Consider the following 13,140-nt stretch of genomic DNA (forward strand, 5'->3'; position numbering starts at 1 on the left):
GTTGAACAACACGTGTATTATTGTTATAGCGTACTGTAGGTGGTAGTATAGTGTCGCAGTATCGTGTTGTTGCAAGTTACAACAAGAAAGAGGGACTCAGTAAGCATGTGGTTACACAATCAGGTACGGCTCGCAACCTTTTGGTGGAGATGGTGAGTAGACAAGTCATCCAATGACTAACTCAAAGTAACAACAAAATAATGACACAACAGTACAGTGGAAGCTTTGCCTTAAGACGCCCTGAAATTATGAAAAGTCACTAAGTCCCAGGTCATCAAATGTGGCTCAGTTAGCGTCTACAGCAGGGGAGTCAAACTCATTTTAGCTCAGGGGCCGCACGGAATTTTGGTTGTCATTTTTTGTGTTTGTTTAAATCAGGGGTTTCCAAAGTGCGGCCCGCAGCTAATCCTTTACCGGCCCGCCACACATTCTTGTAATGATACGGCGAAAATTAAAACTTTTTTTTTTTTTTAAAGTGGAATGTGTGGGTTCCCTCCGGGTACTCCGGCTTCCTCCCACCTCCAAAGACATGCACCTGGGGATAGGCCCCTCCCACCTCCAAAGACATGCACCTGAGGATAGGCCCCTCCCACCTCCAAAGACATGCACCTGAGGATAGGCCCCTCCCACCTCCAAAGACATGCACCTGGGGATAGGCCCCTCCCACTTCCAAAGACATGCACCTGGGGATAGGTTGATTGGCAACACTAAATGGTCCCTAGTGTGTGAATGTGAGTGTGAATGTTGTCTGTCTATCTGTGTTGGCCTTGCGATGAGGTTGCAACTTGTCCAGGGTGTACCCCGCCTTCCGCCCGATTGTAGCTGAGATAGGCGCCAGCGCCCCCCGCGACCCCAAAAAGGGAATAAGCGGTAGAAAATGGATGGATGGATAGAATGAGGTGAAATCTAACTAGAACAAGTTGCAATGTTGACACAGAGCTGCCACGCGGGCTGTTTTTTCTTCTTCTTTTGTCCGTCTTTATTTTTATTTTTCTTGCCATTGCTAAAAAAAAAAAAAAAAGGCTACAAATATTTCACTTTAAAATGTTTTAATATTGAACATTTTGTGTGGTTGCCATAAAAAAACATAAACTTTTCTCTGACAAAAGAGCATAAAACCAACAAAATAATAGTTCTAACGTAAAATTGACAGATATATCTGAAGTTGATCTTGTAACTTAAGTGTTGAAAGTAAAAACAATTAATAATAAAAATGTATCACTTTATGAGTGGGGGACCTTTTTGATCCCAAATATATTTATAGGGATTTTATTTATATTTTCACTGTGATTGCTAAAAAAATAATAATTAAAATCAATGGTGTCCTGCATTATTGATCTTTTTAAGGCTCTAATTACTTCACAGCAAACATTGCTTTCTGAATGTTTTGGGCAGTGGGGGAAATACTGCATATTTCAGTGTTATTGTAAAAAACAAAGTTGTCTTTTTTTTTTTTTTACTTTATATCAACCTGAAGTTGATATACAGTAGATCAGGGGTCACCAACCTTTTTGAAAGCAAGAGCTACTTCTTGGGTACTGATTAATGTGAAGGGCTACCAACCAGCTTCATAAGCACTTAAATAAATTGCCAGAAATTTGCTCAATTTACCTTTAATAAATAAATGTATATATATAAAAAATGGGTATTTCTGTCTGTCATTCCATCGTAGAATATTTTCCTTTTACGGAAGGTTTTTTCGTAGAAAATAAATGCTGAAAAAACACCTAATTGAACGATTTAAAAGAGGAGAAAACACGAAAAAAAAAAAAAAAATTTAATTTTGAAACATAGTTTATCTTCAATTTCGACTGTTTAAAATTCATAATTCAACCGAAAAATATGAAGAGAAAAACTAGCCAATTCAAATCTTTTTGAAAAAATCAAAAAAAGAATTTATGGAACATCAATAGTAATTTTTCCTGATTAAGATCAATTTTAGAATTTTGATGACATGTTTTAAATAGCTTAAAATCCATCCATCCATCCATTTTCTAACGCTTATTCCCTTTGGGGTGGCGGGGGGCGCTGGTGCCTAACTCAGCCACAATCGGGCGGAAGGCGGGGTACACCATGGACAAGTCGCCATCTTATCGCAGAGGTTTAAATCCAATCTGCACTTTGTTAGAATATATAACAAATTGGACCAAGCTATATTTCTAACAAAGACAAAACATTATTTCTTCTAGATTTTCCAGAACAAAAATTTTAAAAGAAATTCAAAATACTTTGAAATAAGGTTTAAATTTGTTGCTACAGATTTTCTAGATTTGCCAGAATAATTCTTTTGAATTTTAATCAGAATAGGTTTAAAGAAATATTTCACAAATATTCTTCATCGAAAAAACAGAAGCTAAAATGAAGAATTAAATTAAAATGTATTTATTATTATTTACAATAAAAAAATAAATTCACTTGAACCCTGATTTAAATTGTCAGGAAAGAAGGGGAAGGAATTTAAAAGGTAAAAAGCTTTATGTGTTTAAAAATCCTAAAATAATTTTTAAGGTTGTATGAAGTGAATTATATTTATATAGCACTTTTCTCTAGTGACTCAAAGCGCTTTACATAGTTATTTTTTCTCTAAAATTGTCTTTCTGAAAGTTATAAGAAGCAAAGTAAAAAAATAAATGAATTTATTTAAACAAGTGAAGACCAAGTCTTTAAAATATTTTCTTGGATTTTCAAATTCTATTTGAGTTTTGTCTCTCTTAGAATTAAAATGTCGAGCAAAGCGAGACCAGCTTGCTAGTAAATAAATACAATTTAAAAAATAGAGGCAGCTCACTGGTAAGTGCTGCTATTTGAGCTATTTTTAGAACAGGCCATCGGGCGACTCATCTGGTCCTTACGGGCGACCTGGTGCCCGCGTTGGTGACCCCTGCTGTAGATGTTTACTATAAAAATTAAATAATTAAAAAAAAAGAAATTATTTGACTTGTTTTTAACATCAGACCCTTTATGGTCCCCGGCAACCCTAAAGGTAATTTTTTTTTAAATAAATCCATATATTTTGTTATGGTTTATAAATGAAAAATATCAAAATGGCCCCCGTATGCTTTATTTTTTCCATGTGCGGCCCTCATTTGAAACATTTTGGACATCACTGGTTTAAATTTTAAATCCATTATTTATGGTCTTAAAGTCCTACTGAAAGCCACTACTAGCGACCACGCAGTCTGATAGTTTATATATCAATGATGAAATATTAACATTGCAACACATGACAATACGGCCGCTTTAGTTTACTAAATTGCAATTTTTTTAAATTTCCCGCTGAGTTTCTTGTTGAAATTGTCGCGGAATGATGACACGTTTGTGACATCTCGGGTTGGAGCGGACATATTAGCGCAGCCACACACACGGCTAAAAGTCGTTTCTTTTCATCGCATAATTACACAGTAATTTGGACATCTGTGTTGCCGAATCTTTTGCAATTTGTTCAATTAATAATGGAGACGTCAAAGAAGAATGCTGTTGGTGGAAAGCGGTGGATTGCAGCTGCCTTTAGCAACCGAAACACAGCCGGTGTTTCTTTGTTTGTTGTGAGGCTTTAGCACAGAGCGATCAAGCGAACATGTTTCTCTACGTCAACCAGCAAGTTTTTGGATGGGAAAATTATGATATTAAGTCGGCTCTTACCGGAGACTTCAGTGGTTTATGGGACCTCCTCCTGTAGATGTCAAAAAGGCAGCTGTGATCTTGGCTCCTCGGCTTCTCTCAGAGACACTGGCGTTCACCGCAGCCATCCGACTTTCAGGTAAGACTTTAGAATCTCACTAGAATACTATTAACACAATAAGCAGATGAGGGATTTTCCAGAATTATCCTAGTAAATGTGTCTAATTACATCTGAAACGCTCACACTGCCGCAGCCTGGAGCCGTCGCTTTTTTTTTTTTTTTTTTTGTGCTTCACTCTAGCTTTCCTCATCCACAAATCTTTCATCCTCGCTCAAATTAATGGGGAAATCGTTGCTTTCTCCGTCCGAATAGCTCTTGCTGCTTGAGGCCATGATTGTAAACAATGTTCAGATGTGAGAAGCCCGACAACCCGTGACGTCACGCGCTATTTGCGGTACAGGCAAGGCTTTTTTATTAGCGACCAAAAGTTGTGAACTTTATCATTGATGTTCTCTACTAAATCCTTTCAGCAAAAATATGGCAATATCGCGAAATGATGAAGTATGACACATAGAATGGACCTGCTATCCCCGTTTAAATAAGAAAATCTCATTTCAGTAGGCCTTTAAACTCATTTTTGTTTGGTTGCACAAAATAGCTTTTCTCTCCATAACTAGGCTGCTTAGCACATAATAGCTGATAGATGACAATAATAATAATAATAATAATAAAAAATAACATGTGACAAGACCTCCCTACCAGGCACAGCGGTGATGATCAAGGTTGAGTACACAATTAGTTTTTTGGCAGCGGTTAGCTTCTTTTTACTCTTGTACGGCAGCTAAGAAAGGTTAGAACAGGTTCTCCGTTAAAGTGGAAGGTAGTTATGCCATTGATTATGTGGGATCTGAAACGAGGATGTCCTTGTGGATTGTGCAGCCCTTTGAGACACTTGTGATCTTTGTATAAATAAACATTGATTGATTGACATGGATTGTTTGTAGAATTCCGGTTTAACAGCGGTGAACTTCTTTTTAAACCTGCATGACAAATTCCAGTGTTACTTCAAATGTTACTTGGAAAGTTGATAAAGCTTGCAACGTTATTTCCTGTCCGGGAAAAAACCTGTTTCGAATGCAAACTTGCATGGAAGTGAGGCGAGTATTTGTGTGATGGCCAACAACTCCCTTTTTTGGACACGCTCCCACAGAAGCAGTTTGAGGACGTGCGAGGAATGCAGCGCTACCTTTGGACAGCACGGAGACGGTGGCGCCGGGGTCCTCCCTCTGCAGCTCGCCGATGAGGTCGCCCACGGTCATGATCATGGGCTGCAGGAAGAAGAGGCACGTCTCCGGCCTGCAGGTCAGCGGCACCTCCAGGGCCAGACGGCCATATTTGTACTTTAGGGACACGTCTGGGAAATAAGAATAGGAAGGTCAGTGTCTCATTGTCATGTGAGTGCAGTAAGGTCAGATTACCACTAGGAGGCGGGCTTGTGCTGCAGAAAAGAGCTGGATAAGTTCCTAGCAGGGGTGATGGAACCTGGAAAGACAAGAAAGTCCATAAAATGAGGACACACCTTGGACTAATAGTTTCAGCGGCAATGTAAACAAAGCATCCTGGAAGCAAAGACAACATTCTTACAGTCGCTGCATTTAATGCTGTACAATCCAACCTTTTAGTGCACATTCTGCTGACTAACGCTCAAATTGTGTTTAAAGGTGCAGCATTTACTGCACCCCAAGGGGACAACTCCACTTTCTAGTCAGCAGACGCCGCTTTTACTCAGAGGTCCTCCACAATTGCAGCATCAGACCCATAACCGTAAAATTGGAATTTATTCATCTGTGCCTTTTTTTTTTATACAGCAGCACACCTTTCTACCCACTGAGAAGACTCTTTTACACAGAGATTAGGGATGGGCCATATGGCCGAAAATCTGTATCGTGATATACAGTACAGGCCAAAAGTTAGGACACCTTCTCATTCAATGCACTTTCTTTATTTTCATGACTATTTACATTGTAGATTGTCACTGAAGGCATCAAAACTATGAATGAACACATGTGGAGTTAAGTACTTAACACAAAAAGGTGAAATAACTGAAATCATGTTTTATATTCTAGTTTCTTCAAAATAGCCACACTTTGCTCTGATCCCTACTTTGCACACTCTTGGCATTCTCTCCGTGAGCTGCAAAAGGTAGTCACCTGAAATGGTTTTTACTTCAGGTGGCACAGGGGTTAGTGCATGTGCCTCACAATACGAAGGTCCTGAGTATTCCTGGGTTCAATCCCAGGCTCGGGATCTTTCTGGGTGGAGTTTGCATGTTCTCCCCGTGACTGCGTGGGTTCCCACCTCCAAAGACATGCACCTGGGGATGAGTTGATTGGCAACACTAAATGGTCCCTAGTGTGTGAATGTTGTCTGTCTATCTGTGTTGGCCCTGTGATGAGGTGGTGACTTGTCCAGGGTGTACACCGCGAATGCAGCTGAAATAGGCTCCAGCACCCCCGGCGACCCCAAAAGGGACAAGCAGTAGAAAATGGATGGATGGATGGAGGTGTGCATGCCTTGAAGCTCATGGAGAGAATGCCAAGTGTGTGCAAAGCAGTAATCATAGTAAGGGGTGGCTCTTTTGAAGAAACTAGAATATAACATGTTTTTTTAGTTATTTAACCTTATTTTGTTAAGTACATAACTCCAGACCAGGGTTAGAGTGAGCAAATTTTGCCTGCTATTTGCACCAAATGTTCGGCATACATTCCACGAGCAGGGAAAAACATCACACTTCAACACATCGAACCTTATAGGCCACCTGAAACGCCAGCATCGCTACAACGGTGTTTTGGAAGACCAAGTAGCAGCCATATTAAACACGCTGGGTTCTGTATAAAAGGCAAAAGGGGATAAATGTCGATGTTGCAATTTCACGAGATCTCTGTGGTAAAGACCCTCCTGCTACTGCATGGAAAGGTGCATCATCGCCATGTCCCACTCAGTCAGTGTCGTTCATACAACATCAACAGGAGGACAAATGCCGGCTTTGAAGCAGTAGTTCATTCTCTAAGTGTAGTCGGTCAACTCAGATGACTGTTATGATTCATATTAGCCTGCGTGTTATCTTTGTGAGTAAAAAATGCCAGCAAATGAATACATTTTCTGCACAGTCATGAGCAAAACAAAGGAATTCACTGGCAACTACGATCCAATAAATCTAATTAGTCCCTGACACTTAAAGATTTTGCTGCCAACATCTCTTGGGCACAAACCGGCTGCACACTTTTCTTTTAACCCCGGGTTAGGGACTTCTATTTTATTGTGGGAGTCTCGCTTGAATGCATCATTCCACACTAAACGCCTGAGGATGTGACAGCACAATCCCCCCTTTTTTCTGCCCCCTTGTCCGTTTTGTCCTCTTGCTTAGGAGCCCGTTCAATCAATATGTTATTAAAAGCTGCATAGAGGCAACCCAGGGGAAAGTGACACAACAGGAGATGTTAGAAGTGGAATGAGGTTCACCAGACTCTGCATGTTGCTATGTATGTGATCTTCATATTAAATTAGTTTTGTGTGCAGTTTGACCCTGGAACAGACAACTGCTACATGCATTATTTTCCTCCACTTTCACACTATTAGGCTTGCAGTAATAGCTGTGCTCATTCATTTGTTAATACTGCTCCCAAGTGGCCACAAAAGATCGGGGAGGTCAGACTGAAACAATATTTGAGGTCCCCTCACTTAAAGGCCGACTGAAATGAGATTTTCTTATTCAAACGGGGATAGCAGGTCCACTCTATGTGTCATACTTAATCATTTCGCGATATTGCCATATTTTTGCAGAAAGGATTTAGTAGAGAACATCCACGATAAAGTTCGCAACCTTTGGTCGCTAATAAAAAAGCCTTGCCTGTACCGGAAGTAGCAGACGATGTGCGCGTGATGTCACGGGTTGTAGGGCTCCTCACATCCTCACAATGTTTACAATCATAGCCACCAGCAGCTAAAGCGATGCGGACCGAGAAAGTGACAATTTCCCCACTAATTTGAGCGAGGTTGAAATATTCGTGGATGAGGATACAGAGTGAAGAAGAAAAAAAAGGTGAGGGCAGTGAGAACGATTCAGAGGTTATTAGACACATTTACTAGGATAATTCTGTAAGATCCCTTATCTGCCTATTGTGTTACTAGTGTTTTATTGAGATTATATAGTACCTGAAAGTTGGAGGGGTGTGGTGACCGCCAGTGTCTCCGGTGGGAGGAGCTAATAGTCCGCGGCTGCAGGAGGACGTGAGCTCTGCTCATTACTAGGGTAAGAGCTGACTTATTACCACAATTTTCTCACCGAAACCTGCCGGTTGACACGTGGTCGGGATCCATGTTCGCTTGACCGCTCTGATCCATAGTAAAGCTTCAAATTCAGGAATTTTAAACAAGGAAACACCGGCTGTGTTTGTGTGGCTAAAGGCTAAAAGCTTCCCACCTCCATCTTTCTACTTTGACTTCTCCATTATTAATTGAACACATTGCAAAAGATTCAGCAACACAGATGTCCAGAATACTGTGTAATTATGCGATTAAAGCAGACAACTTATAGCTTGGATCGGGCTGTTAAATAATGTCCGCTACAACCCGAGACGTCAAACGCACGTCATCATAAAGTCATCATACCGCAACGTTTTTAACAGGAAACTCCGCGGGAAATGTAAAATTGCAATTTAGTAAACTAAAGCGGCCGTATTGTCATGTGTTGCAATGTTAATATTTCATCATTGATATATAAACTATCAGACTGCGTGGTCGCTAGTAGTGGCTTTCAGTAGGCCTTTAATCTGTGCATAGACGGGGAAAAAAAAGATTAAAACAATTTAATTAAATAAAAAAAATTAAATAGGAGTTGTATAATTCATCAAAATAATTGTACATACAGTACAGGCCAATTTTACAGTATCAGCAAAAACCTAACTTGAAAGTGACCAAAACTTCAGTTTGTATTTCATGTAAAAATACAGAGCAAGCATCCTCTGCAGTGGACATTAAAACATGGCTATTTTTTTTAACCTGAACAAAGAGACCACATACAATTGTCCACTACAGACGATAGCTTTTAGGAGCTTAATCTGTAAAAGATAGTTGATGTTGCGGTAAAAAAAACAACAAAAAAACTGGCAGCTCTGTTGCCAGAATTTTACTGGAAAAATACGGTAGATTTTATGGTAAAAACAACGGCAGCTCAGTCGACAGAATTTTACTTCAAATTGGTGTTTTTTCAAATCGCAGTGATTAAACCTGGGTGTACACAAAAAAAATCGATTAATTTCCATTAATTTATTATACATGGGAATTATTGGCCTACTGAAAGCCACTACTAGCGACCACGCAGTCTGATAGTTTATATATCAATGATGAAATATTAACATTGCAACACATGACAATACGGCCGCTTTAGTTTACTAAACTGCAATTTTAAATTTCCCGCGGAAGTATCATGCTAAAACGTCGCGGTATGATGACGCGTGCGCGTGATGTCACGCATTGTAGAGAACATCTTGTTCCAGCACTGTTCCCAGCTATAAGTCGTCTGTTTTCATCGCATAATTCCACAGTATTATGGACATCTGTGTTGCTGAATCTTTCGCAATTTGTTCAATGAATAATGGAGACGTCAAAGAAGAAAGCTGTAGGTGGGAAGCGGTGTATTGCGGCCGCCTTTAACAACACAAACACAGCCGGTGTTTCATTGTTTACATTCCCGAAAGATGACGGTGAAGCTTTACTATGGAACAGAGTAGTCAAGCGATCACGGTTGGATTGGACCACACACACAAAGTACAGTGTGTTATGCAGCGATCATTTCGAAAGATCGTATTTCGAAGAGGGTCCCTTGCAAAGGGCAGAGATGGGCATCGCCACCACCCGTCGACTGGTGCTGAAGAAAGATTCCCACCTCTAGTAAATAGACACGGCTTCAGCCCTGCTCAAGATGGCGGCCGATTTGACGCATCCTTCCACAGGACAGTGGCGTCATTCAACGTATTCATACCCATGAGGGTTTTACTTCCTAGTAGCATGCTAACTTCCGTTTTCATCGCACTTATTTTTGGGTTTACTCGCGTTTTGGACTTTGTTGCGTGTTTGTCAATTCTGGGCCCCATTAAAACAAACTACATAGTGGCCCCCCCACCCCTTGGGAAAGCTCTTTTTTTTAACCTGCTTTTTGACATGGTCCTTGAAATTGTCCTAACGTTTCTGTCAATACTAGGACTATGGTGTGGATTGTTTTCCCGAGGTGCGAAGCGACTGGATCGGACCTGGCGTGAAGGTAATGACATCTTTTAATTTTAACACTCAAAAGTACTACAAAAACAAAGGGTATAAACAAAACTCGCACTAAGGCCGATATATGGACATAAAACAAAACTTGCAAACTATGGCATGAATAAAGAAAACTTACTTAGAACGAGAAAAGAGCATGAAAAAGAGCCGCATGGATCATCAGCATGAATAACAAAGGTGTATAGAGGGTGATGTCGCCAGCCTGACTGGCAACTGCAGGCTTAAATAGTGATGTGGTGATTGACAACAGGTGCATGAGTCCAAATGAATCAGGTGCGTGACATGAGGACAGGTGAAAACTAATGGGTTGTCATGGAAACAAAGCAGGGAGTGAACAAACAGGAACTGAAAAAATCCAAAAACCAAACACAACATAGCCAGACTACACATGATCACCAGGACATAATAGTTTCCAGCATGTTTGACACTGGAGGCCAAGAAAGAGTTTTACTTCAAGGAAAACAATGCAAACAAGACTGGACAATCTATAGATCACAGGTATCAAACCCAAGGCCCATCACATCTTTTCATATGGCCTGCGAACACCTAGGAAAATAGAAGAAGTACCTTATCTTTTTGTATTAAATGTATTTGTTCTCTCCATTTTGACAAAAAAATATATACAGTACAGGCCAAAAGTTTGGACACACCTCATTACAATGTGTTTTCTTTATTTTCACGACTATTTACATTGTAGATTGTCACTGAAGACATCAAACTATGTGCCAAACAGTAATCAGAGCAAAGGGCGGCTATTTTGAAGAAACTACAATATAAAAACACGTTTTCCGTTATTTTACCTTTTTTTGTTAAGTACATAACTCTACGTGTTCATTCGTAGTTGTGATGCCTCCAGTGACAATCTACAATGTGAATAGTCATGAAAATAAAGAAAACCCATTAAATGAGAAGGTGTCCAAAATTTTGGCCTGTAATGTATACTGTATGCACTACATGAGATTGCATGCTTTTTAAAATATTAATATTATGCAATATTGCAACAAATAATATATTACCATAGTTTCCACACATTTTTATTTGTTTAAACAAAAAAAAGTACTTCAATATCTGCTTGACATATGGTTTCAAAGCAAGTTATCCATCAAATTGTACACCGTAAAAAGGACAATAGATATTACGTTAAAATTACGATTTTTTTTTTTAACAACATATTCAATTGAAAACTGTAAATTGAAAAACTCTACCACTGTTTTACTTTAAAATGCTGCCATTTTTTTTTACTGTAAAATCCACGGTTGTTGCTACTGTAAATGGAAAAATGGTACCACAGTTACTTTACGGTAACAAACAGGCAGCTCAGTTAACAAAATTAAAAAATAACAGTGGGACTGTTTTTCTATTTACAGTAATGGGTTGAACAAACTACCTTAAAACCTCTAAATGCTTAGTGGCCACATGTGTGGACAGCACCTTTTAGCTCTTATTTCCAAAATTGTGTACACTACTGAAATATTAATAAAACATAGCTGCTTACTGTTCTTTTTAGCATACCGGTATTCAATAGCTTGGACCTTAAATCCTACTGAATAGCTCTTAATCTTCTTTCCTTTAAGCGATTTCAAATTACTGGTATTGAAATCAGCCTCCTCCATTTTGAAAATGATGACAGGGGAAGTGTTATGAGTTTGACCCGGCGGTAATACTAAGCATGTGCTAATTATTTTGCGAAGCGAGTTTGACCCGGCAGTAATTCAAGACAGGTGCATACTATATGCCCGGCGGCAATTCAAGGAAATACGGTATACATATTTATTTTTACAGTGTACATAAAAAACATTTAATAATAAAATGAAAATTCATAAATGATTAACTGTTACAAGTGGCCCTTTATGACATCCATAACAGGGATGTGGCCCTCAAGGACATCCATGCTCAGTGGCCTAGTGGTTAGAGTGTCCGCCCTGAGTAGGTTGTGAGTTCAAACCCCGGCTGAGTCATATCAAAGACTATAAAAATGGGACCCATTACCTCCCTGCTTGGCACTCAGCATCAAGGGTTGGAATTGGGGGTTAAATCACCAAAATGATTCCCCTCACCTCCCAGGGGATGAACAAGGGGATGGGTCAGATGCAGAGGACACGTTTGACCACACCTAGTGTGTGTGTGACAATCATTACCCTCGTGTGCGCTTTTTAGATCAACACTGCTTTGGAATTCATCTTGAAGCCTCCCACCTGCTCTCAGTCTTCACATTATATCGTCCCAAACAGTCAGCTGATATCACTCAAGCATTTACGGCGTGCCATCAAGGCCGGGCCAAGCGGGGGGAAAAAGTGCCGTCTGGTTTCTCTGAACCGAACGAAGTGCGACCTCAGCTTCCTGGCTGAGCGATGATGATGGTTAGTGTTGTGACAAGCAGCCCCCTTCTCCCAGCAGCTGCACTACAACATGATGAATCCAGTCGCCAGCCAAGCACAGTCTGACGTATAGAACTACAGTAGGTGCTCATTACACGGCTGCTACCTCGCATTGTTGGCCTTAAGCGGGAAGCAGGGCGGGGAGAAAGAAGTGGAATGGAAAGCTAACGCACTAGGAGAGAAAATTCAATTATTCCCAGCTGTCATTGTGATGAAGTGCAGTCAGTGAAGCATTTGTCTTTGTTCTCCACCGTGTTTTTGGGGAACACTAGGATTGACAGAGGTAAAACTGGGCAAATACACTGCAAAATAAGACACTTTCAATGTTATTTTATAGCCACTTTTTGAATCATGCAGTGTACACCATTTTAGTTATCGTATTTTTACTATAAGGCGCAATTAAAATCCTTTCATTTTCCTCAAAACTCGACAGTGCGCCTATCCATCCATACATCCGTTTTCTATCGCTTGTCCCTTTTTTTGGGGGAGGGGGTGCTGGAGCTTATCTCAGTTGTGTGTGTGAATGTGGAAATACTGTGAAAATGCTTTGGGCTCCTTAAAAAGGGGTAGAAAAGCGCTATACAAGTACAACCATTTACCATTTTAACCATTTACAGACTCAAAACAATCGCAGCTTCTTACATACGCCACGTGTGCAACGTCACACGCTCCCGCAGAGCAGACAGGTAGAGACATGGTAACGTTAGCTGTGATGCTATTGGTGCGGTGGGGGGTGGTAATACGAGAGAGAAAAGGTGTGAATCTGGTAACATGCCTCAAAACAGCAGCTTGGAATTTGGGACA

The 13,140-nt window shown here is 40.2% G+C and overlaps 1 protein-coding gene across 1 annotated transcript in view; it reads right to left on the reverse strand.

Annotated features, from left to right (window-relative positions):
• Positions 1-13,140, reverse strand: part of LOC133538635 (calcium uniporter protein, mitochondrial-like) — a 28,773-nt gene that overhangs the window by 6,567 nt on the left and 9,066 nt on the right. The window contains exons 2-3 of the mRNA XM_061880303.1: positions 5,101-5,164; positions 4,869-5,036 (exon numbers count right to left, since the gene is read on the reverse strand). Of these exons, the coding sequence (XP_061736287.1) occupies positions 4,869-5,036; positions 5,101-5,164 (232 nt within the window). The remainder of the gene's footprint in view (positions 1-4,868; positions 5,037-5,100; positions 5,165-13,140) is intronic.

This window comes from Nerophis ophidion, linkage group LG20, assembly GCF_033978795.1.
Source record: "Nerophis ophidion isolate RoL-2023_Sa linkage group LG20, RoL_Noph_v1.0, whole genome shotgun sequence".
Lineage (NCBI taxonomy): Eukaryota > Metazoa > Chordata > Actinopteri > Syngnathiformes > Syngnathidae > Nerophis > Nerophis ophidion.